Source organism: Macrotis lagotis, chromosome 2, assembly GCF_037893015.1.
Source record: "Macrotis lagotis isolate mMagLag1 chromosome 2, bilby.v1.9.chrom.fasta, whole genome shotgun sequence".
In the NCBI taxonomy this organism is placed as follows: Eukaryota; Metazoa; Chordata; class Mammalia; order Peramelemorphia; family Peramelidae; genus Macrotis; species Macrotis lagotis.
In genome coordinates, this window is record NC_133659.1 from 259,669,117 (window position 1) to 259,691,139 (window position 22,023).

The 22,023-nt window shown below is 41.3% G+C and overlaps 1 protein-coding gene across 2 annotated transcripts; it reads left to right on the forward strand.

Annotated features, from left to right (window-relative positions):
* Nucleotides 1–4,669: 4,669 nt before the first annotated feature.
* Nucleotides 4,670–21,268, forward strand: ARF3 (ARF GTPase 3). 2 transcript variants are annotated; one of them, XM_074226027.1, is made up of 5 exons: nucleotides 4,670–4,814; nucleotides 16,009–16,257; nucleotides 17,246–17,356; nucleotides 17,586–17,710; nucleotides 18,305–21,268. In XM_074226027.1, the coding sequence occupies exons 2-5, from the start codon at nucleotides 16,110–16,112 to the stop codon at nucleotides 18,464–18,466; spliced, it is 546 nt and encodes a 181-aa protein (XP_074082128.1). In that variant the 5' UTR covers nucleotides 4,670–4,814; nucleotides 16,009–16,109; the 3' UTR covers nucleotides 18,467–21,268. The 2 variants fall into 2 exon arrangements, with proteins under 2 accessions (XP_074082128.1, XP_074082129.1); XM_074226028.1 differs by lacking the exon at nucleotides 4,670–4,814 and adding an exon at nucleotides 5,037–5,158.
* Nucleotides 21,269–22,023: the final 755 nt, after the last annotated feature.

Below are 22,023 nucleotides of genomic sequence, written 5' to 3' on the forward strand. Positions count from 1 at the left end.
AAAAATACCAGTAACAGAACAGAGTCTTGTATACAATATTTATAGATCTGACTGAGGCCTTTGATACTGTCAGTTATGAGGGTTTATGGAAAATTATGTCAAAATTGTATTGTATGTCAGTTTCATGATGGTGTGCTTGTACAGGTTCTGGATAGTGGATGATGCTCTTGAGATTTCCCAGTCACCAATGGAGTAAAACAAGGATGTCTCCTTCCTCCCATAGTTTTTTTTTAGGTTTTTGTAAGGCAAATGGGGTTAGGCGGCTTGCCCAAGGCCACACAGCTAGGTAATTATCAAGTGTCTGAGACCGGATTTGAACCCACGTACTCCTGACTCCAGGGCTGGTGCTTTATCCACTGTGCCACCTAGCCACCCCCTGCTCCCATAGTTTTTAACTTGATGCTATCAGTCATGTTATCAAATGCCTTCACTCAGGATGAACATGATTTCAAGGTCAGCTAACTCACTGATGGCAAATTCTTCAACTTGAAAAGGCTACAAGCCAAAACTAAAGTGGAGGGAGTGTTGGTGCATGATCTTCTGTTTGCAAATAATTGTGCACTCAATGCAGCCTCTGAAACTGAGATGCAACAAAGGATGGATCGATTCTCTGCTGTTTATGGTAATTTTGATCTAACAATTAACACCAAGAAAACACAGGTGTTCCATCAGCCAGCACCACACCATTCATATGTGGAAACATTGATTCTAGCAAATGGAAGTATACATTGACAATGAGGTTGACACAAACATTGTCAGAGCTAGCTCAGTATTTGGGAGGCTCTGAAAGAAAATGTGGGAGTGAAGAGGTATTAGACTGACTACCAAACTGAAGGTCTACAGAGCCATTGTGCTGAACTCATTGCTACATGCCTGGGAAACATCATGTCAGGAAAAGTGAATCGTGTCCATTTAAATTGTCTTGGGAAGACACTGAAGATCACCTGGCAGGAGAAGATACAAACAATGAGGTTCTTTCTGGAGATAAGCTGCCTAGCATTCCAATATTACTACAGAGAGTGCAACTATGATGGGCTAGACATGTTAGAATGCCAGATGTACGCTTGCCAAAAAAAAACAAAACGTTTTATGGAGAACTCACACGGGGCAAGCACTCTCAAGGGGATCAGAGGAAGTGATACTGAGACAACCTAAAGGTCTCATTGAAGAACTTTAGAATTGATTGTACAGCATGGGAGACACTGACACAGGACTATCTAGCATGATGTGCCCTTATCAGTGCACTCTATGAGGAAGGCAGAATTGAAGCAGCTCCAAGGAAATGTGAGATTCGTTAGTTTAGAGTACCCACCCCAGGTATTCACATGGACTGTTTGTTCCCTACCTGTGTCAGAGCATTCTGAGCTTTTATTGGTGTGATCAGCTACAGTTGGGCCCAATGTATTTTGTCTCAAACATGGTGATATCATTTGTCTCAAACATGGGGATGTTGTTTTGATCTTCTTAGATAAGGAAGGACAAGAACCAGAAGATGGATGGAGTGGAAGAGGGAAAGGTGTAAAATGAAGACAAGACTGTGTTCTATGGAACTAGCTTTCCAGAGGGCACAGTAGAAGGGGTAAGTCATATTTGATTAAGACTTTATTGTGGGGGTGGCTAGGTGGCATAGTGGATGAAGCACCGGCCCTAGAGTCAGGCATATCTGGGTTCAAATCTGGTCTCAGACACTTAATAATTACCTAGCTGTGTGGCCTTGGGCAAGCTACTTAACTCCGTTTGCCTTGCAAAAAAAACCCCTAAAACAAAAGACTTTATGGTGGGACAGTTGAGGGGGGATGGAAATATAGAATCAGTTAGGGGGACGGGGATTGGAGGTACAAATGATGGCTTACCCAGGTTAAGAAACACAGAGACATTTAGAGTAAGCGCATGTGTGAATATGTTATTCATTGAGTTGGAAGTCTCCATTCCTCTATCTAGAGAACACTGGAGACACATGGAACATAAACTAGAAAGCTCACTAGAAAGTAAGATAGGAGACTCTTTTCCACTTTTCTCTGAAGGCTAGAGATCAGTGCATTGGGAGATGAAAGTCCACCTGCATGGTAGAAAATGTAAACTCTGCTTTCCCCCTCTTCCTCTTAGGCAGCTAGGTGGTACAGAGTATAGAGCTTGGACCTTGGACAAGTCATTTAACCTTGATTGCCTTGTATCCAGAGCCATCTCCAAACGTCCTGATTCATATCTGACCCCTAGACCCAGATGGCTCTGGAAGAGAAAATGAGGCTGGTGATTTAGCACAATAGCCCCTCACTCAATCCAGTTCCTGTGCTTGTCATGGCATCACCTCCCTAATGTCATGGTCTTTGAGAAGGAAGAAAAATCAATCAATCATCATCATCATCATCATCATCCTCTTCTTCTTATCTCAGAGGAGAAGTACAGAAGGAGATGGAAGGTCCACAGTTACAGGGAAGGTTTCTCTTCTTCTCGAGACTGAATCTAGCAGAGCTTTGACTATATCCATAAATACATATACATATATAACTGAGATTTATTCAATCAAGTCACTCCACCCCACTTAAAATAAGTGATGATGGGATCAATTAGTAAATCTCTAAACTTTAGAATAAATGTGAAAAGTCTTTGAAAATCAGTGAAAGAAGTAAAGGTACATTATATAGAAAATATATTCCAACTGGATCTGATATGTCCTCTGGACATTAAAACATCAGTTTGACTGGAATCAGGGAGTCCCAGTGAATGGCAAACCAGGAAAGAGGTTTCCAGCAAATCCCCGAGAAGAACCACATGTTAGTGAATATTGAGAACCAAGGAGAGAATGGATGTAGAATCATATCCCCACAAGGAGCTGAGCAAAGAATCTACAATAACTCAAATAAATTCCTAAATGGGAAGGGGGAAAAAAACTAGCAGCTAACAACTTTCTTCTTCTGTATGTTCTTGAACTGATTATCCCCTGAACCCTATATGTGTTTGTAGAGAGAATATGTTACCGACTTTTGGAGGGGAGATGTTTTATTTCATCTGTGATTAGTAAATAATTCTGTCAAAAAAGCTACTTAAATTTACATGAACTGGGCAGCTAGGTGGCGCAGTGGATAGAGCACCAGCCCTGGAGTACCTGAGTTCAAATGTGACCTCAGACACTTAATAATGACCTAGCTGTGTGGCCTTGGGCAAGCCACTTAACCCCATTGCCTTGCAAAAAAACAAAAAAAAAAGCAAAAAAATGTACATGAACTGAAGCAAAAGAAGTGAGTAGAACCAGAAGAATATTGTACACAGCAACAGCAACATTGTATGAAGATCAACTGTGAATCACTTAGCAATTCTCAAATGCTCTAAAACAATTAAAAAGGACTAATGATGAAGAATGCTGTCCAGGTCCAGAGAAAGAACTAATGGAGTCCAAATGTAGATTGAACCATACTTTTTCAAACTTTGTAATTGTTTCTTGTCTGTTTTCTTTCACGATATGACTAATATGGAAATGTTTTGCATAACCGCACATGTATAACCAATATCAAATTACTTGCTTTCTCAGTGAGGAAGGAGGGGAGGGAAAGGAGAGAATTTAGAGCTCAAATTTAAAAAATATATGTTAAAAATATTTTTACTTGTATTTGGAAAAAAAAGATTTGAAAAAACTACTGAAATCCGGGGTGGCTAGGTGGCGCAGTGGATAAGCATTGGCCCTGTAGTCAGGAGTACCTGGGTTCAAATCCAGTCTCAGACACTTAATAATGACCTAGCTGTGTGGCTTTGGGCAAGCCACTTAACCCCATTTGCCTTGCAAAAATCTAAAAAAAAAAAAAAACAAAAACCAAACTACTTAAATCAGCCTGAGCAAAACTACTCTAAACTGATAATTTTGGAGGGAAGCAAACTGACTAAATAGTATTAGAGAGAATCATTCCCGAATTTCTGATGCAGTACTTCTAGAATCCTGACTGGGGAAATGGAGATGTAGCTTTGTGCTGGGATTCATCAGAGAGTGGGAATTTAAAAGAGGATTCTCGGAACATATGGGGATGTAGCGATACATACATATGCATACACATAGCAAACATGCTTTGAGGGCTACATACAATACACATATAACATGCAAGTTGTGATCGATGTATTTATTATGATGCATGTGCATATGTGAATATAGTTATCCATACAGCTAGGTGGCACTGTGGAAAGAGTGCTAGGCCTGACCTCTGGAATAACTGACCCAAATGTTAGCTAGCTTGACCTTGGATGAGGGGAATACTTTACTGGTGTGACGCTGGGCGGAGAATCGCTAGCCTCAGTTTCCTCATCTGTAAAATAGGGACAAATTGGCATTATCTCTGTTTGCTGTGAAGATGCAATGAGATAACGATTGCGAAGGGCCTGCTGTATCACCCTAAGGGCTAAATCAATTTTTGGAGACCAGTAGTAGTAGTGGTAGTACTCCGTATGGCTCCCTGTATGTAGAGAGGGTCCACCGCCTGCACATGCGCGCACGCCTCGGGCCCCTGGCGCGGCTCCTTCCTCCCCGCCCCCGCCCCGCCCCCGCCTCCGAGGTGCCGCAGCCGCTGCCATGGTGACGGATGTCGCGAGAACTGCCCCGCGCGCCGCCTCGCAGTTCTCGCAGGATCGGTGGGGGGAGGGGGACGCGGGGCCGGGAGGGGGGAGGGAGGTTGGGCCGGGGAAGGCGGGGGCTGTGGCTCAGCTTGTGCTGCCGCCGCTGCTGCTTCCGGTACGAGGTGCGGGCGGCCGGCGGGGACGGGGGAGCAGCCTCGGCGGAGTCCTCCGGGGAGCGAGGCCGAGCGGAGGCGGAGGCGGCGGCGGCGGAGCAGGTGACCGGGCTGGGGCCGCAGCTCCCCTCGGAGGGATATCGGGGCGGGGGGGGGGGGGGCGACGGGCTCCCCTCCCCCAAGGCCAGAAGGGCTGGGGGTGGGGGGAGCGGAGGAGGCGGGGGCGGGCGCGGGGTCGCTGCCCCGCCACGCTGGGGGCCCGCCGCCCGCCTTCCCCTCCCCCTCCCTGCGGGGGGCGCCGCGGCCGCGGGCACACCTGCGGGGGAGGCGGCGCCCTCCCCCGGGCTGGGCGGGGGCGGCCCCCGCCGGAGCGGGGAGGAGCGGCCCCCGCGTTCCGTCTCCCACCCGCAGCCCTGGAAGGACCAGGATTCCCGACCCAGAAAATGGTGCCTTTGCTTCGGGAGCGAACCGTCGGAGGGAGGGGGAGGGGAGGAAGTTCCCGCTGAAAATGGGCCTTTTGGTTAGGAAAGTGAGCGGCGCCGGGTCGGGAATGAGCCCGGCTCCGCAGTACCCGAACCTGCCCGGCTCCTTTCCCTGGTACCGGGCCGGAGCTGGCCGGGAGACGGGGTTGGCGGAACAGAAACCGTGAGGTAATCCCAGGGAGGGCGAAGCGTAACCAAACCCTGTCGCTGACCCCCCACCCCCACCCCGTGGCTTGAAAGTTTTATGGGGAAGGTCATCCGCCGCTGGGTCTGATTGCTCGGGGAGGTGCAACAAGCCCGGACACTGGCCCCCCTGTAAAGTTGTCCGTGACAGGTGCTTTGTAGCCATCTTGCCTTCTGCCTTATTTCTTGGACCAGCCTGGTCCCTGAAAGCGAAAACAGTTGGACACAAAGATGGGCCGGAGCATTGCCAGAGCTAGGTTGAATCACACAGCATCTGCGTAGGGAGTCTCTACAGGCGAGGGATCACAACACGTTTTCCCCACCCCACCCCCTCCTCTGAAGCGCAACCTTTGCCTGCTATTGTTTACCTGTTCTTGTCTGTATACCTCTTGTCACCCTGAGATTATAAACTCAAGTCTTTGCCCCTCAATTTTTTCTCCCCATCCTCATCCCACAGTGACCCACAAAATCTTACGTGCTCATGGTTGGCATTCAGTTTAAATTAATTGAAAGAATGATCACACAGCAAATAATCAGAACTTCGATACCTTCTGTCAAAGATGTCTTGATGCCTGATAGAGCTAAAGAAGAGAAGTGTAGTCAAATTTATCTAACTCTTTGGCATTTCTAGGAGGTGATCTAGGAGGGGGTAGTGATATTAGGATCTTAGGCTAGGGTCTTTGGACTTTGCCATTAGGCTTGCTTCCAGCTCTCAATTATTGATCTTGTGATTTTTATGTTTCCCAACCTTAACTGCAAAGAATAAAGAAAAAATTTTTTCATTGGGAAACACTGAGACACAATAGCCAAGACAATGTTTCTTTCTTGTCATTTTCTCATAATTTGCAGTTTTATTCTTTTAGATTCATAACTCTTTAATTACAACTATTAATAATAGCTAATGTTTCTATAACAAAACATTCTTCACAATCGTTCCATGAGGAAGCTAGTTTGAGTATCTTATCTCCATTTCACAGATGAGAAAACCAAGGCTCAAAGATATTAAATAATAATTTGCTGAGTATCACACAGTTCATATGTGGCAGAGTTGGAATTCAAACTCAGATTGACTACAGATCCATGGTTGTTTCCTGTAATGATCTTGTAATCATAAGATGGTATTGTTGGGTCCTTGGAGAGCCTAACAAAACCATTGCCAAAAATCTGGGGGTAATAGTGGATTAGCAGCTTGGGGTTGCAACCATCTTGGTGAAAAGAAAAAAAATGAATATTATTTTTAAAGTTTATTTTATAGAGTGTGCACTTCAGATACTGTTTTCTTAGTGGAAGGATCACAAGAAGAAATGGTTTCAAAGTAGGGAGTTAAATTAGATGAGATTGAAGTTGAGAAGGAATTAAGTTAGAAGAAACTCTATAGAAGTTTTAGAAACAGGAAGAGCAAGTTAGAGTTGAGATATATTTGATTAGAACTATCTAGTGATTTAACCTAGGGGAAAATTACCATTTTTCTTCCTCATCCCTAATATTTTTATCCTTGAATGGAAAATATTCAAAAGGACAATTTGCAGCCTGAAGTATATATGAAGAAAGGTGTGTTTATTGTCAGGGCATTATATTTAGTAAATGTAATGTTTTTGCCATTATATTTAGTAAATGTAATGTTTTCGTTGTAGATGGTTGCCCTCAATGATAATGATGATGATGATAGCTTCATTTATATAGTTTCTACTATGTGCTAAGTCCTTTACAATTTTATTTGTTCTTCACAGCAACCTTGAGAAGTAGGTGCTATTATTTTCTCCATTTTACAGTAGCAGAAACTGAGACAGACAAGAGTTAAATGTCTTGCCCAAGGTCACACAGCTAGTAAATGTCTGGAGCCATACATGAACCCAGACCTTTCTCATTCCACACCTAAAAAGAAACTATTCAATGTACCATCTATCTGCCTTCAAGCCAGGAAGACCTGAGTTCAAATGAGTCTTTCCCATCAGGGAATTTCCTATACCAATAAATTGGAAGATCCCCAGTTTCTATCCTTTAAGTTCAGAGAGGGGAACTGCAACATGAAGGGAAGGAACAAATTGTGAGACTCATAGCAAGTGGTTTGGCACTCGGAAATAATGGAATGGCTCGCTCAGTGAATGTGCTAGTTTTAGAATTGGAGCTAGATGATAGTATAGTTAAGTGAATTTAGAAAAGACCAGGTCTATACAAAAGTGATAAATGAATCATTGTCATTATAGGTATTTGCCCTAGGAACCTCTTTTTGGTTATCTTCTGTTCAAAGTTTTTATTATGAATTGGATGAAGGGATAGATGGTTATCAGATTTGAAGATCACACAAAGCTGAGAGGGCTATCTAATACAGAATTAAGATTTAAAAAATTTCAGTAAGTTAGAACAATGTACTAGATATAAAAGATAAAAATTTAATAGAGATAAAAATATGCCTTGTTGAATTTTTAAAATTAATGGTAAACTTCCTGGTGGAGGAGGTGTGGTCATGTTAAAAAGTTATGGAGGGGGGTGGGCAGCCAGGTGGCTGGAGTCAAGAGTACCTGGGTTCAAATGCAGCCTCAGACATTTAGCTGTGTAACCTTGGGCAAGTCATTTAACCCCATTACCTTGCCAAAAAAAAAATAGAAAAAAAAAGATATAGTGGGTTTTGCAGCTTTTAAGCTCAGTATTAATTAGGATTATAGTGTGGCAATCAAGAAAAAAAGATTTGATTGCAAGGCACTCTGCTATAGTATACAAAAGCAGAAATGAAAACCCTTTTCCTCAAAGAGCTTAGATCATATTAGGGGAAAAATAGCATTGCTTGAAAAACAGGGTTGTACAAAGAGCACTAATGATTGTGAGAATCAGAAAAGACCCCTCTTATGTCAGATTGAACCTGAGCTGTGCATTGAAGGAAGCTAGGAATTCAAAGAGGCAGAGATTTGGCAAGAGAGCATGATAGGGATGGAGGATAGTAATCCCAGGCTGTTTTAATAAAAGCATTTTTCTGGAGTTCAGAGAGATTTTAGCCTCATCATACTCTGCTCTAGCAAGAACACCTATAGAGATTTCTGACTCTAGAGGCCACCTTTGAACAAGAAGACAAACTAGATCGTGTCTCAAAATTTGGAATGCCAGAAAAATATGGATGCCAAGAAAATGAGAAGACTGGAAATTATATTATATACAAGGGTCAGCTGAAGCCAGTCAGGATATTCAGCTTGGAGAGCATGTTAGCTAAGGAATATATTAGCTCTCTTCAGTTATTTGAAGGACTTTTATGTGGAAGGAGATTAAACTTAGAATACATAAAACCTCAAAGATTAGAAATAGGGGCAGAGGGTAGAAGTTGCAGAGAAGCAGATTTCAGCAACATAGATTGTGAAACTTCTCAACAATAAGAGCTCTCTAAAAGTAGAATGGACTGCTTTTGTAAATCATTCCCCACCAGTGGAGGTCCTGGATCACAGAATTTAAAACTGGAAGAGAACCTAAGCATTATCTAACCTAATATTTTTTAAGATAAGGAAACTGAAACACACACACACACACACACACACACACACACACACACACACACACTAAGAGTAGAGCCAGGCTTCTAACCTACTTCTTCTGATTTTAGATCTATTGATCTTTCTACTACCCCCAGATCACCTTTCCATTACAAAGAGGATTCCTGTTGAAGTATAGGTTAGACTAGATGACCTCTGAAGTGCTCTAAAGAGCTAAAGTAATACTGAACCTAACACAAAAGAACTATCAAATTGCCTTCCCATGTTATTTGTTATCTCTCAGTTCTTTGTCCCATTTTTTGTTTTGTTTTAGGTTTCAGTAAGTACAGGTTATCTATGTATCAATTCACTTGTCCTATAAATGTATATGTTTATGTAATCTCTTTAGATTGTAAACTTCATGGGGCTGTAAATTACTGTGTTTATGTAATTATTTTTACATGATATCCAACATAGCATGAGTTTCAAATGGACACCTAAAGACTTGATAATTATAAAAAAATTTGAAAGATTTCCCTAAAATGGAAAAACATAAAGAACTGGGTATGTAACGTGGCAAAGAAATGGAATTAGAGAAGAATTTCCATTAAAGGTGATGATATGAAAGACTAAACAAGTCCATTATTCACACCCCTCCCTCCAAAAAAAGGAAACCCTTCAAAGAATAGCACCAGATAAAACAAAAGATTCAATAATAGTGAGTTTTTCCATCCTTCTGGGAATCTACCAAGAGACTGCCAGAAACCCATAGACATCTTAGTCAGAGCATGTCAGATAAAAGCCTGAAACCAATGCAATCTCTGTTTTTCATTTTTTAAAAATTTGTACAAAATTAGTACAATTAGCAGGCAAAGGGAAACTTAAAAGAATCCTTGTGCAACCTGGAAGAATTCCCAAATTCAACATGCCCAAAAATTCATAAGTCCAAGGCTTTCAAGTCAACAGAAAAATAATATAAGTAATTAAAGGAAAAGAATCAAATACCAAAAAACTGTAGTCAATATCACACAAGATTATGAAGCAGTTACATAAAGGAAAAGGAAGCTTGGAATCCAGTATACCAAACAGCAGAAGTAGAAGACAAATAACCAAGAATAATTTATCCTCAAAAATTAAGTATTATACTATAGGGGGGAATAATCGATCTCTGATAGAAGACTTTGAATAATTCTTGATGAGAAACCCAGAACTGGGTAGAGTTGTTAAATTCAAACACAGAAGATGGGATTTTTGACAAGATATATATTTGAAAATTTTAAATGAGCTTAAATGGTGATCAAGTGCTTATTTCCAAATAGTAGAAGAGGAAGTCATTTGTACATTCTGAATCTCTATTTTCAGAAGTTAAAGAATGAAAAAAGGGGAAATATAGGATATAAAGAAGAAATGGGAAAAGTTATACCTAATTAATAATTGTGGATATAAAACAGAGGAAGGTAACAAACTAGAAAGCAGTATCCAAAATGTTGTTTTTACATGAAAAAATTAAGTGTTTTTTTTTTGTTAGTACAACATTAAAAGTAAGGGATCAGAATAAAACCTATTCACATATACTTCAGATGAATATGGGGAAAAATCATGATTTCAGACTAGAGAACAGTAAAAATAGACCTTAATCAGGAAAACTGCATCATGCTTAAAAACATATGTCTAAAAAATTACTAATATATATGGGGGGAGATAGACATAAATTTCACATATATATATATTATGTATATACACACACACACACACACACACACACACACACACAATTAACATTTAGTTGCCCTTTTTTCCCAAAGAAAAATAGCAAACAGCATACCAAATCTTTTGGGGTATATATAAAACAGTGGTTAGGAGAAATACATATATATATATATACACACACACATGTGCATATATAGTTGTCAGTATTTGCATCAACAAAAGAGAAAACTAAATTAGATTTGTAACTAAAAGCTACTTGGGGATAAAATTAAAAACAAAAATAGGAAAGAAATCAAAAAAGAATTAAACAAAATGGAACTGAATAATAAAACAGGAACTTTTTAAAAAACAAGGTAAATAGAAAAGTAATTCATTTTTTTAATAGAGGAAAAATAAACCACTGAAGTAAAAAATGAAAAAGAATTCAAAAGTGAAAAGGAAATAGAGGAAATTGTTAGAAACAATTTTGCCCAATCATATTCCACCAAAACATAAATTTGTTGTATAGAAATGTAAAATACTTGGATTAACAAACCAAAAAACACAGAATTTAAACCATCTAGTATTTAAAAGAAATAACTGAACAATTCACACATTACAAAGAAAAAGTCCAAGGCCTAAATGGAGTTAAAAATAAATTCTATCAAACATTCAAAGAATAATTGGCTTAAATGATTTGCAGAAAAATCTCACATTCTGTTATTCACTGAAGTTTTGGTTTTGTTTTGGGCGGGGACAAGGAAATGGGGTTAAGTGATTTGTCCAAGGTCACACAGTTGGGTAATAAGTGTCTGCGGCTGAATTTGAACTCAGGTCCTCCTAACTCTAGGGCCAGTGCTCTATTCACTGCCATCTAGTTTCCTCTTATTCTCCGAAGTTTTGTTATAGCTATCCATAGATATCTGGGCATCAGCATATAGAAATGCTAAGAAAATCCCTTAGATTTTTAGAAATGCCACTATCATAATCAAATTAGAAAAAAAAAGGTGAGGTAGCTGATTGTGGCAAGTTTTGTGGTATCTTAGACTCCATCACTAGCAAAAGTTTAGCCTGATATTTCTTTATTAGCCATTGTGTTTATTATTAACCTTGTGCTTCTAGAGCTTTAATTTTAGGCTACAACTCAATGTAGCAGACATAATTTTTTAGCAGACAGGAAAATGGTAAAAGACGTCAAGTTTTCTGTGGCATGATCTTAGCTTCGGTAAAGCATTTTTATACCATCAGTATAATATTGGCGGGGGGGGGGTAACTATATTTGACTAGCCAGAGTTTATTAGATCAGTCAGAGAACTCCATAGTAATTGGTCATGTCAAAATTGATGCTTCATTCAGCCATAGTCCAGTATGGAAGGTATTATCAAAAGATCTTTTAGTCTCTGTGAATCTTCCTATTGATAATAACATAAAGTCTTTGAAACACTAGTCTAGGAGCTGAGATACATATACACATACAGAAGGTAATATCAAGTAAAACATTTGAAGATTGTAAATTAAATTGCCTTTCGGAATTAGTGAAACTATCAACTGAAGAACTCTGGCATACCAGCTAGTACCAAGGAAACAAAATAATCTTCACCTTACCTTGTACATTATTAATTTGCTCATCTCTTGTTACCTAAAAAAAAAGCACACAGTGACTCTAACAAATTCTCTGAAAATTAAGTTTCAACAGTGTTACACTGGACACATAGGAGATGTTGCCTCAGTGCTTAGGTCAGTACTCTTTAAGAAGAATGAAACAGTGGTTCTATCTCAGTCACTTTGGGTTAGGGAGCTATCACTTGTTCCTCAATCAAGTACATTTGTCATATCTGAATGACCAAAAATGATGTATCTCATTTAGAGAGGAAGAATGAATTACATAATACTGAACTGCATTGAAGAGAACATCTGCATCCAGTAACATGTTCTTAGTTCTTCTATTATGATTTCTATCTCTAGTAAAGAAGAGTCTGAAGATGAATTATAATACTAGAATACATCCTCTTCATTATTAGACATTGCATTTATTTTTTCTTGTCTTTATTCACACGTTCATCAGTTTCAGTTAGAGTCATGTAAACTTTGCATTTCAACTCTACAGCTCCTATGTGGCAAAATAGAGTAACTGCAGGCTATTGTATTAGAAATAGGTCCTTGCTCTTTTGGTTTCTGATAGTTTCTAGGTATATTAGCCTAGGGAAAAGCAGGATTTTAGTGAATTTTAAATCCTAGGCAGCCCACAGTAGAAAAGAAGACCAGCTTGTATTTAGGAAAGTTCATGTTGTGTAGGACCAATTAAAGCATCAGTCTTTCAACAGGTATTGATTGTGTCTACTTTGTCACCTATTAGGACATGACCAATAAAGCAGTGTAGTATTCCTCTGAGAATAGTATGTTTTAAAAATAAACCAAAAAGCAAAAATCTGATAATAAATTTTTGTCATCTAAAACCATAATCACTTCCATGCTAAAATGACACGTGGAAGGGAAAAAAATATGTGAAACAGATAACAATGCAATACATGATGCCAGATAAGATATTTGTTGTTGTTTGGTCATTTCAGCCTCCTCGTGACCCCATTTGAGGTTTTCTTGTCAGAGCTCCTATAGTGGTTTGCCATTTCCTTCTCTAGTTCATTTTACAGATGAAGAATGGAGGCAAACAGGGTTATTTGACTTACCCACTTAACAGCTAGTGAGTATCTTGAGGCCAGATTTGAACTCAGGAATTCCTCACTTCAGACCCAGCATAGATAAGTGCAAAGTGACATAAAGAATGGTAGATGGGGGGCGCGGCTGGGTGGCACAGTGGATGGAGCACCAGCCCTGGAGTCAGGAGTAGGGCAGGTCACTTAACCCCATTGCCTTGCAAAAACTGAAAATGTTAGGTAACCATAGCAAACATATCGGTTTGTTGTTTAGCAGTGAGGAATGGTGTTTTTTTGTTTTAAAGCTTTGGGCCATCATAAATCATTTCAGGAGAGAGTCCTAAATCAAGTCTTTGTGTATGTGCTCAGGGTAGAAAGCATGTTGGTTTTGCACTAGTTAGATATATCCTTTACGGGGTGGCTAGGTGGCGCAGTGGATAAAGCACCGGCCCTGGAATCACGAGTACCTGGGTTCAAATCCGGTCTTAGACACACTTAATAATTATTACCCAGCTGTTGGTCTTTGGCAAGCCACTTAACCCCATTGCCTAGCAAAAAACCTAAAAAAAAAAAATATCCTTTACAAAAATCACTGTGGCAGTTATTGGGAAGGCAGATTGGAGTGGTAAGAAGAATGAAGCAGGTTGACCAATTGGAAGGCCAGATGAAAGTTGTTGAAGGTCTGAGTTAATGTGGTGTCTTTGTGAGGGGAGAGAAGAGGATATTAAGAGATGTTAAGGTAGAGACATGATTTGGCAAGGGTTGTGAAATGTGGGATGAATAAAAATTGGAAATTGAGGATAACACATTGGTTTTGAACCAGACTGACTGGAATAATGGTGGTATTTTTCTCAGTAATAGGAAAGTTGAAAGGATGGGAGAATTTAAGGGAAAAGATAAGTTTTATTTTGGCTATGTTGAATTTGAGATGCTAACAAAAACACCATTTCAAATTGTTTTTAAAAGACATTATTAATTCATGACTATAATTCAGATCATAGGCTAGAACTAGATATATTGCTCTGGAAATCATTTGCAGAGATGATAACTGAACTCATAAGAACTGATATAACCAAATGAGGTAGTATAGAGGAAAAAGTAAGGAAGGCTCATAGGAACATAGTGGGCATGATGTGAATAAAGATCTAGCAAAGGAGACTGAAAAGGCTTAGAAGGAAAGCCTGCATAGAAAGAGCAGTATTACAAAAACTTAGAGAAAGAATATTCAGGAGGTGATTGATAGTGTCAAATGCTGCAGAGAGGTCAAGAATGATGAATATTGGGGAGAAAACTCAGATTTGGCAATTAAGAGATCATTGGCAACTTTGGAGAAGGCAGTTTTAAGTTGAATGATAAGGGTCAAAAGTCAAATTACAGCAGTAAGGAAATGGAAGCAACCTTTCTTAAGAAGTTTTTGCTATGAAGGGAAAGGGAGATAGAGGATGAAATTAGCAGGGTGGTCAGAGGATGAAATTAGCAGGGTGGTCAGTTCATCTGAGAATTTTTTTTAAGGATGGGAAGATATCCATAGCTGCTTTGGAGGCAGCAGAGAAGGAACCAGTAGATTAGATAAATAAGATTAGATAAAAAGTGGAAATGTTAGCAAGTATAATCTGCTAGAGAAAACAAGAGGAAATGTGATCAGGCATCCGTGAGGGAGTGGCCTTCATCTGAGACTAGAATAAAGAAAAAAATAAATTGGGAAAATGTCTGATGGGAAGAACAAGGAGTGGAGGAGGAGGATATGGTAGATTTTAGATAGGCAGTATTGTTTAAACTTTAGGGAAAAGCAAATCATGCTCCTTAGGAGCTTCTAAGAATGGAAAGATATTTTCTCTCCTTTTTTTTCCTAACCTCTGTTTCTATTCCTTTGTATATTACAAGAATAGAGCCTGCTAAAAACAACAGACAAGGTGTGGCTCTGAATGCTATGAATTTGATTCCCACTGATTGGGACCAATTGATTTTAATCCTACTGATTGGATAGTACTAGGTGACTCGTGGGCAACTTGGTTGTAGCCCTATGGTTGAGCCAAACCTGGGTGTGGGCATGCTGGGTCAGAGGCTGGGCTGAAGGGGAACCTGCCAAGAATACCACACCTAGCTCATTAGTGGATGTCTGGAGATGCCTTTGAAGATGAAACATCCATAAATGTTCATTGTTCTTATTCTTTTGGATAAATTAGATTTTAAATCTCTGGATGCTGTCAATCTTATCTCATTTACCACCTTCAAAAGTTTTGCTGAGAACTGAACAGAATAAGAAAATACAAAACTTGAGTCCATCTTCAGTTTTTGAGGGGGGGGGATATTCCCAAATTCATCAAGCCCCTGTTCTTTAAATTCCCACCTTTCAAATTTTTATGTTTGGATGCACTTTGTCTTGACCTGTTCTTTTCGCCTGCTGGGTTTGGGGTGTGTGTTTCTCATTCCCAGACTCCAAAAGAATGCCAGCATCTGGCATATGGTAAATTGCTGAATAAGCTGATGGATGATACATGCCTCCCCAGGCACAGGGACCTGGCTGTCTCAGGCAGTTCTGAACCCTCTTTTCATTATTCTACCTGGGGCCACCCCATGACATAAAGGAAAGAGTGGAAGAAAGGACCCTCTCTGTACCTCTCCCTTGGTTCTCATTGCTTACCTTCTAAGGCACGCACTCACTTTTAAATGACATGATTGATAGTGGGGTCAGCAGAATACTTTTGAAAAGAGGGACAGAATCTTCCTGCAAATGACTCAGCTAAACAAGTTGAAGAGCAATAAGGGATCCAGGACTTGCCAATACTTTGTCATTGAACTGTTTTGATGTGCAATTTTTTTGATCTAGGAATTGGGGCCCCATCATAACAGCAGGGCCCAAGCCACACACAGATCGCTACCTTCCTTCACTTAGCTCCTTCCATCCATTGAGAAACAGCAGCTGTGACCATGGGGAACATCTTTGGAAATCTGCTCAAAAGCCTGATTGGGAAAAAGGAGATGCGCATCTTGATGGTGGGGTTGGATGCTGCTGGGAAGACTACCATCCTATACAAGCTGAAGTTGGGGGAGATTGTGACCACCATTCCTACCATAGGTATGAGTCATGGGCCAAGCTTTCTACCCTGAATTCCTCAGCTTCAGCTCACTGGCTTTTCACTCTTGGCTAAAGGGGCAGGATAGGGGTTCTTTTATTTTTTTATTTTTATTTATTTATTTTTTTGCAGGGCAATGGGGTTAAGTGGCTTGCCCAAGGCCACGCAGCTAGATAATTATTAAGTGTTTGAGGCCAAATTTGAACTCAGGTACTCCTGACTCCAGGGCTGGTGCTCTATCCACTGCACCACCTAGCCACCCATGTTCTTTTATTCTTACATATACTCAACAGGTCTAAAAAAGCATGGGGATTCAAGGCGGTTCCCCAACTGGTGTTAGCACTGCCTTTCTGTTCATTTCCTAGTCTTCATTCTCCCCCTGAAGAACTTCCTCTGGCTGGCACAGGGTAGCCACCTTCAGGCACTGGGGTTGGTTTGTTCTCTGTCTTGTTTGGAAATCAGGTGAAGGACTTTGATGTTCCTGCCAGGGCTTGGCATGATTTCGAAGTAGAATCTTTGTGGTCCCAGCCCTGGTTATAAAGCTGGCAGGGGAGGGAAATTATTTGTCAAACTGGATGGGGTGGAAGAGGTGCAATTCGACTGTTTGAGACTTATAAATTTCATCCTACATTCAAGATATGTCTCTTCCCTATTTGCTTCCAAACCAATCCCATTTCTTAGCCAAGGTAGCTAACTTATGGGGGCTGATCCTAGTTCATCTTTTCCTATGACAAGATTAAATAAAAGTATTAAGGAGATGGGAGCTAGACAGTTAGCTTGAGTCACCATCATTCAAATAGTTTTGAGTAGAGTGCCTGATGGCCCTCCTGGCCCCTCAATCTTCCAACCCTTTGTTTGACTTTTTTCCCTCATATCCTGAGTATCAGGAACCCAGGAAATACCAGTTCTAACTGCGTTCGTGACTAAAACATGGGAGGAATAAGCCCATTGGAGTACCATTTCTAGTTACACTTGTCTGGTTCTCCACAGGCTTCAACGTGGAAACTGTTGAATACAAGAATATCAGCTTCACGGTCTGGGATGTGGGCGGCCAGGACAAGATTCGACCCCTCTGGAGACACTACTTCCAGAATACCCAAGGTATGGGGGGACTGTATTGAGAGTGAGGCTAAAGTGTTTTGAGTTCATCCAAATATAAAAACTACCCATCTATTGACAAATGCTTTAGAGTAATAACATCCAGCTTCATGTCTTGCTGCAACTCCACAAGGTGGAGTAAGAGGAAGGAGTAAAATTTTCAGAGAAGATGGGGTTGAAAAGAAAAATGGCCATTTCTCCACCCTATATAATAGATGCTCTGCCTCCCTAGGTTTGATATTTGTGGTTGACAGCAATGATCGGGAAAGAGTGAATGAGGCAAGAGAGGAATTGATGAGGATGCTAGCTGAAGATGAACTCCGAGATGCTGTGCTGCTTGTTTTTGCAAACAAACAGGTGAGAATGTGTGCTACCATTAACCTCCCCCCACCCCCAAAAATGGGAATTATCCTAAGCATTGGTGGGATAGAGCCTGAAGAAACCCATTCTTAGCAACTGTTGTGAAAGTGTTCCCAATTCTGTATGGAAGATGGAAACTCTTTGTCCTCCCTGTTCCCCACCTAATCGTAACAGATTTTGAGGCATTAAGCAGCTGAGACTCTATGGATTTTCATGGTACAGATAAATTACTTCAAACTTCTTTGCTCATTGTTTAGTCTAGCAGAATCCTTCTAGAGTCAGGAAAATTCTTATTACCTCAGTCCTTCTTCACCCAGTCCTCCAGGGTTGGTGGGTTCTTCCAGATAATACCACCCAACCCGAATGCATACTTTGACCAATATCTTTTCTTATTCTTAGTGATTGAGTCTGAAATTCCCTTGGACTTTTACCTCTAGATTATCTCTGTCCAATGCACTTTTAAAGTGTGTTCCTGTTATGGACTTCTCCAAAATATTAGAGAAAGAAATGGCATCTAAGGTGCCTTTTGTGGCAACAAAATACCTCCTACAGTTTCTGATCCCTTTTTTCCTCCCTTTCTCTGTCTACCAGGATCTGCCTAATGCCATGAATGCAGCTGAGATAACGGACAAACTGGGTCTACACTCTCTGCGTCACCGTAATTGGTACATCCAGGCCACCTGTGCCACCAGTGGGGATGGGCTTTATGAAGGCTTGGACTGGTTGGCCAACCAGCTCAAGAACAAGAAGTGAGCGCCAGCCAATGCCCCCCCACCTCCCTCCCAACATGCACCCACTCTCCACCCCATTGTAAGTGTGGTGAGGATCCCAAGTACCATGTCCACATGTCTAGCAAGAGCCTTGCCCACTCCCCTGACAGCTGACATGATCAGTCTTATTTCTCACTTGCTGTCCTGATGATGATTTACTCCAATTTATTGGATTTAAAACAAAACAAAATAATGTTATGGTTTCATGGAGTGGCCCCATATTTTCACCACTCCCCCAGAGTTCTTATGGGGAGAGGCTTTTCTGCCTTTGCTTGATTTGGCTCTGATTGTTGTGCTTTTGGCAACCGAGTCCCCTCCCTGTCTCCATAAGCCACTCCCTTATTCCTTTGCCCTCCCCTTCTGCTTCTACATGGAAATTGCACGGGCCTCTGTGTGTGTGTGTGTGTGTGTGTGTGTGTGTGTGTGTGTGTGTGTATGTATGAGTGTATATACATGTATAGAGAAATATATGAAGGGACAAGGAAGATGGACAGAGTTGGGGCAGGCATGGTTCAGGACATAAGATTTACCCTCATCTGTCCCTCTCACCTCACCCAAGAGGATAAAGGGGAAAAGGTTTAATCTGGGTTGGATTAAGATAGCCCAGGGAGTCTCTGTTGTCAGTCGGTTCTAGACCCCTTTCTTCTGGTCTTCTGCTTGGTGAGTCTCTCATTGATTTCCCTGAACATGTGGCTTTCTTCTTCTCCTGTTAGCCTTGGAGAGGATGTCTCACCCTTCAATTCTAGACTCTCCTACTAAGATAGGGGTGACTAAGGATCAGAACAGAGTTGGGGAATGAGAGAAATAGAGAAAGCCTTGCTTTCTTTGATTTTTGACAAGTGAAGCTGCATATTGGATAAGTGACTTCTGAGATGCCATGCTCCCTCTGTTCCTTATTTGCATGGTCCTATTGGGGGGAACAGCTTCCGCAGTCCCCAGTCATGATCCTCCCATCCCCAGCAGTAATGCTGCTAGTCTCTCTAATTCCAACTGATTTGCTTAGTGGAGAGTGTAAGATGGGTTGCCTCTACCTCCATCCTCTTCTCTATTTCTATCCCTTTCTTCATGGTTTTTCCAACCCAGGGACCACTAAAAGATGAACATATTCTTATTTCCTGGCATTCAGACTATCCTTCCTCTTTTTTATCCATTCCTTAGCTACCTTTTTCTCCTGCACTTGATACGTTGCATTCATAAGTTGGTCTGGATAGTGTATGATTATATAGCTAGATATCTAAGGTTACTGAAATGTAAGGGGGAACCATTGGGAACCAAGCTGCTCCCCCTTATTACACTGATGTGTATGTGTTTTTTTTAAGCCCTGCTGCTACATTCCCTTTCCAAGACTATAGGAGGCATCAAACAACCAAGTTGTGAACTAGGAGGCACTGACCCTGCCTCCCCAAGGTTTCTATGAAGCCTCAGGCTGCTTTTTGAGCTCCTGTGTGTGCTGGCTGCGCCCTGAGCTCTAAGACAGTCCCCTGTAACACACTCCTTCTAGAAAGTCAGGGCCCCCATGGGAATGTCTCATTGGCCTTCCCATCATAGGACCTCTCTCTAGGTAGGGGGGCTTTTTTTGCCATGCCCTGGAAAGGAGATCTTTCCTTATCTCTGTCTGCCAGGAATGCCCTTCCACTCCCACCTTAATCCTCACTGCAGCAGACAAGTCAGCATGCCCTCTGTCCCCTTCTCTGCCCTAGATTGAACTGTGAAGAGAGTTTCCTTGGTGGTACCTGCCCCTTTTGCCAGTTACATAGTGACATAATTTATTCGGGATGTATTGGGTGTTTGCAAGTTGTCCTGCTTTCTGGGCCTTTGTGTGTTTGTTGGTGGGGAGGTGTTGGGGTTTCTGGTTTGTTTTTTCGTTTTAACAACTGTGCCCTGTCCCTGGAAAAGCATTAAGACTTCTGTCTTTTGCTTTAGTTGTTGTCATTGCCTCTCTTGTCTATTCTCTGTCTCTTCTATTTCTTTTCTTTTTTTTTCCTTCCTCTCTATATCTCTTTTCTCTCTGCACCCCTGATTTCTTTGGTTTCTTTGCACTTGATGGTGACTTTGTCTTTCTAAAATTTCCCTTGCCCTCATCTATTCCCTGAACTGTCTTAGCTTTGGGTCAGGCCAAATAGGCCAAATTGAGGATCTCATCCCATTCCCCTTCCTCCTTTGAAGAAATGTGCCTGGGAGAATAAGAAAACAGCTTTCTCAGCTGCATCCCAAAGCCTCTTCCTGTAAGGGTTTCTTTAGAAGTAATGGCAGTGATGGGACAGAGAAGGAGAACCCTATGGAGGCAGGGACTCCCTATGGAAACTCCCAAGGACATCACTTCACACCCTTCACTTTTCTGTTCTGAAGACCCTCTCCCCTCAGATACTTTGGAGGGCTATGAGAAGGTACTGCTGATTGCTTTGACTGCTTTTGCCTCTGGGGAGATTTCCTCCCTATTCCCAGGGTGGGGCATCATCTTGGCATTCCTGTTTTCCTAGATCTCTCTCCCAGAATTGGGCATTTCATTCAGATGAGTGCTTCTTTCCTACTCCCACCCCCATGGTGGATTTAATTTTCTCTATTCTCTGGCTCTAGACTTCCCCTTCCCAGGGGATGTTCTCCTGCCCCTAAGTCTGTGTTGTGTGTTACAGTGTTTACTGCAGTTCTGAAATGGTTTTTCTCTTTTTCCTCCTCTGGAATATCGATTGTACACGCTTAACAAACTCACCATCTCTCTTATTGCTCAAAATGTGGGATACGCGATGACTGTGACCCTGGTTGGATATTAAACATGTTTTATGTAGCTTTGGACTGGACCATCCTCTCTTTCATACAGCGGCAAATGAGACACAGCTTTGAGTGAGGAAGATTCCAACTGCCACCCACATTTGGTTCTTTAGTCTTCTGAGGAATAGAAGGCAGATTGCAGGGGTGGAGGTGGGGTAAGGGTAGTGGTGGGAAGGTTATAAGGAAATGGTTTAAGGAATGGCTTCTATATCATTTCTCCATAACCTAGAATCAGAGGGATCAAGGAGTAAAACAGGGCAAATTTTTACAAATTTGGGGGGATTTTGGCTTCCTTATTGCTGGAAGGATTTAACTACCTCAATTCAGGCAAAGAGAGTTGACTTCAAGCCAGGAACCCAAGCATGGGTTCAAATCCTACTTCCAATGCAGAACAACTGACACCTAGCACCCTGGACAAATCACCTCACTTCAAAGTGCTCTAGGCAATGCTAATACTATTAGCTGCAGAGAAGGTGCCAGCCATCTGCAGTGGTAGAGTTTCCTTACCCCACGGTTCCCTATATCAGTAATACCACAGGCCCAATGCTCTGTTTCTAGTCTAACCATTACCTTCATAGACATCCCGCTAACAGTTTTAAAGTGTCTCATATCAGAAGAAGAATGCATTTTGATCTTTCCACTTTCTTAACTGGTGGATCAACCACCTCCTAAACTCCCCAGGGTACACATGCATACAACCAGAGTAAGGAATTCTGGGAATGGAATGGGAATTCCCTTTTTTATGTCATACCACCTAGGCTTGAAGAGGCC

What these genes read in the sequence shown, in the direction of transcription:
- ARF3 (XM_074226027.1), top strand. Translation starts at nt 16,110, where the DNA reads ATGGGGAACATCTTTGGAAATCTGCTCAAAAGCCTGATTGGGAAAAAG. An exon ending in CTACTTCCAGAATACCCAAG is followed by an intron (nt 17,357 to 17,585) that starts GTATGGGGGGAC and finishes CTGCCTCCCTAG; the next exon opens with GTTTGATATTTGTGGTTGAC. An exon ending in TTGTTTTTGCAAACAAACAG is followed by an intron (nt 17,711 to 18,304) that starts GTGAGAATGTGT and finishes TCTGTCTACCAG; the next exon opens with GATCTGCCTAATGCCATGAA.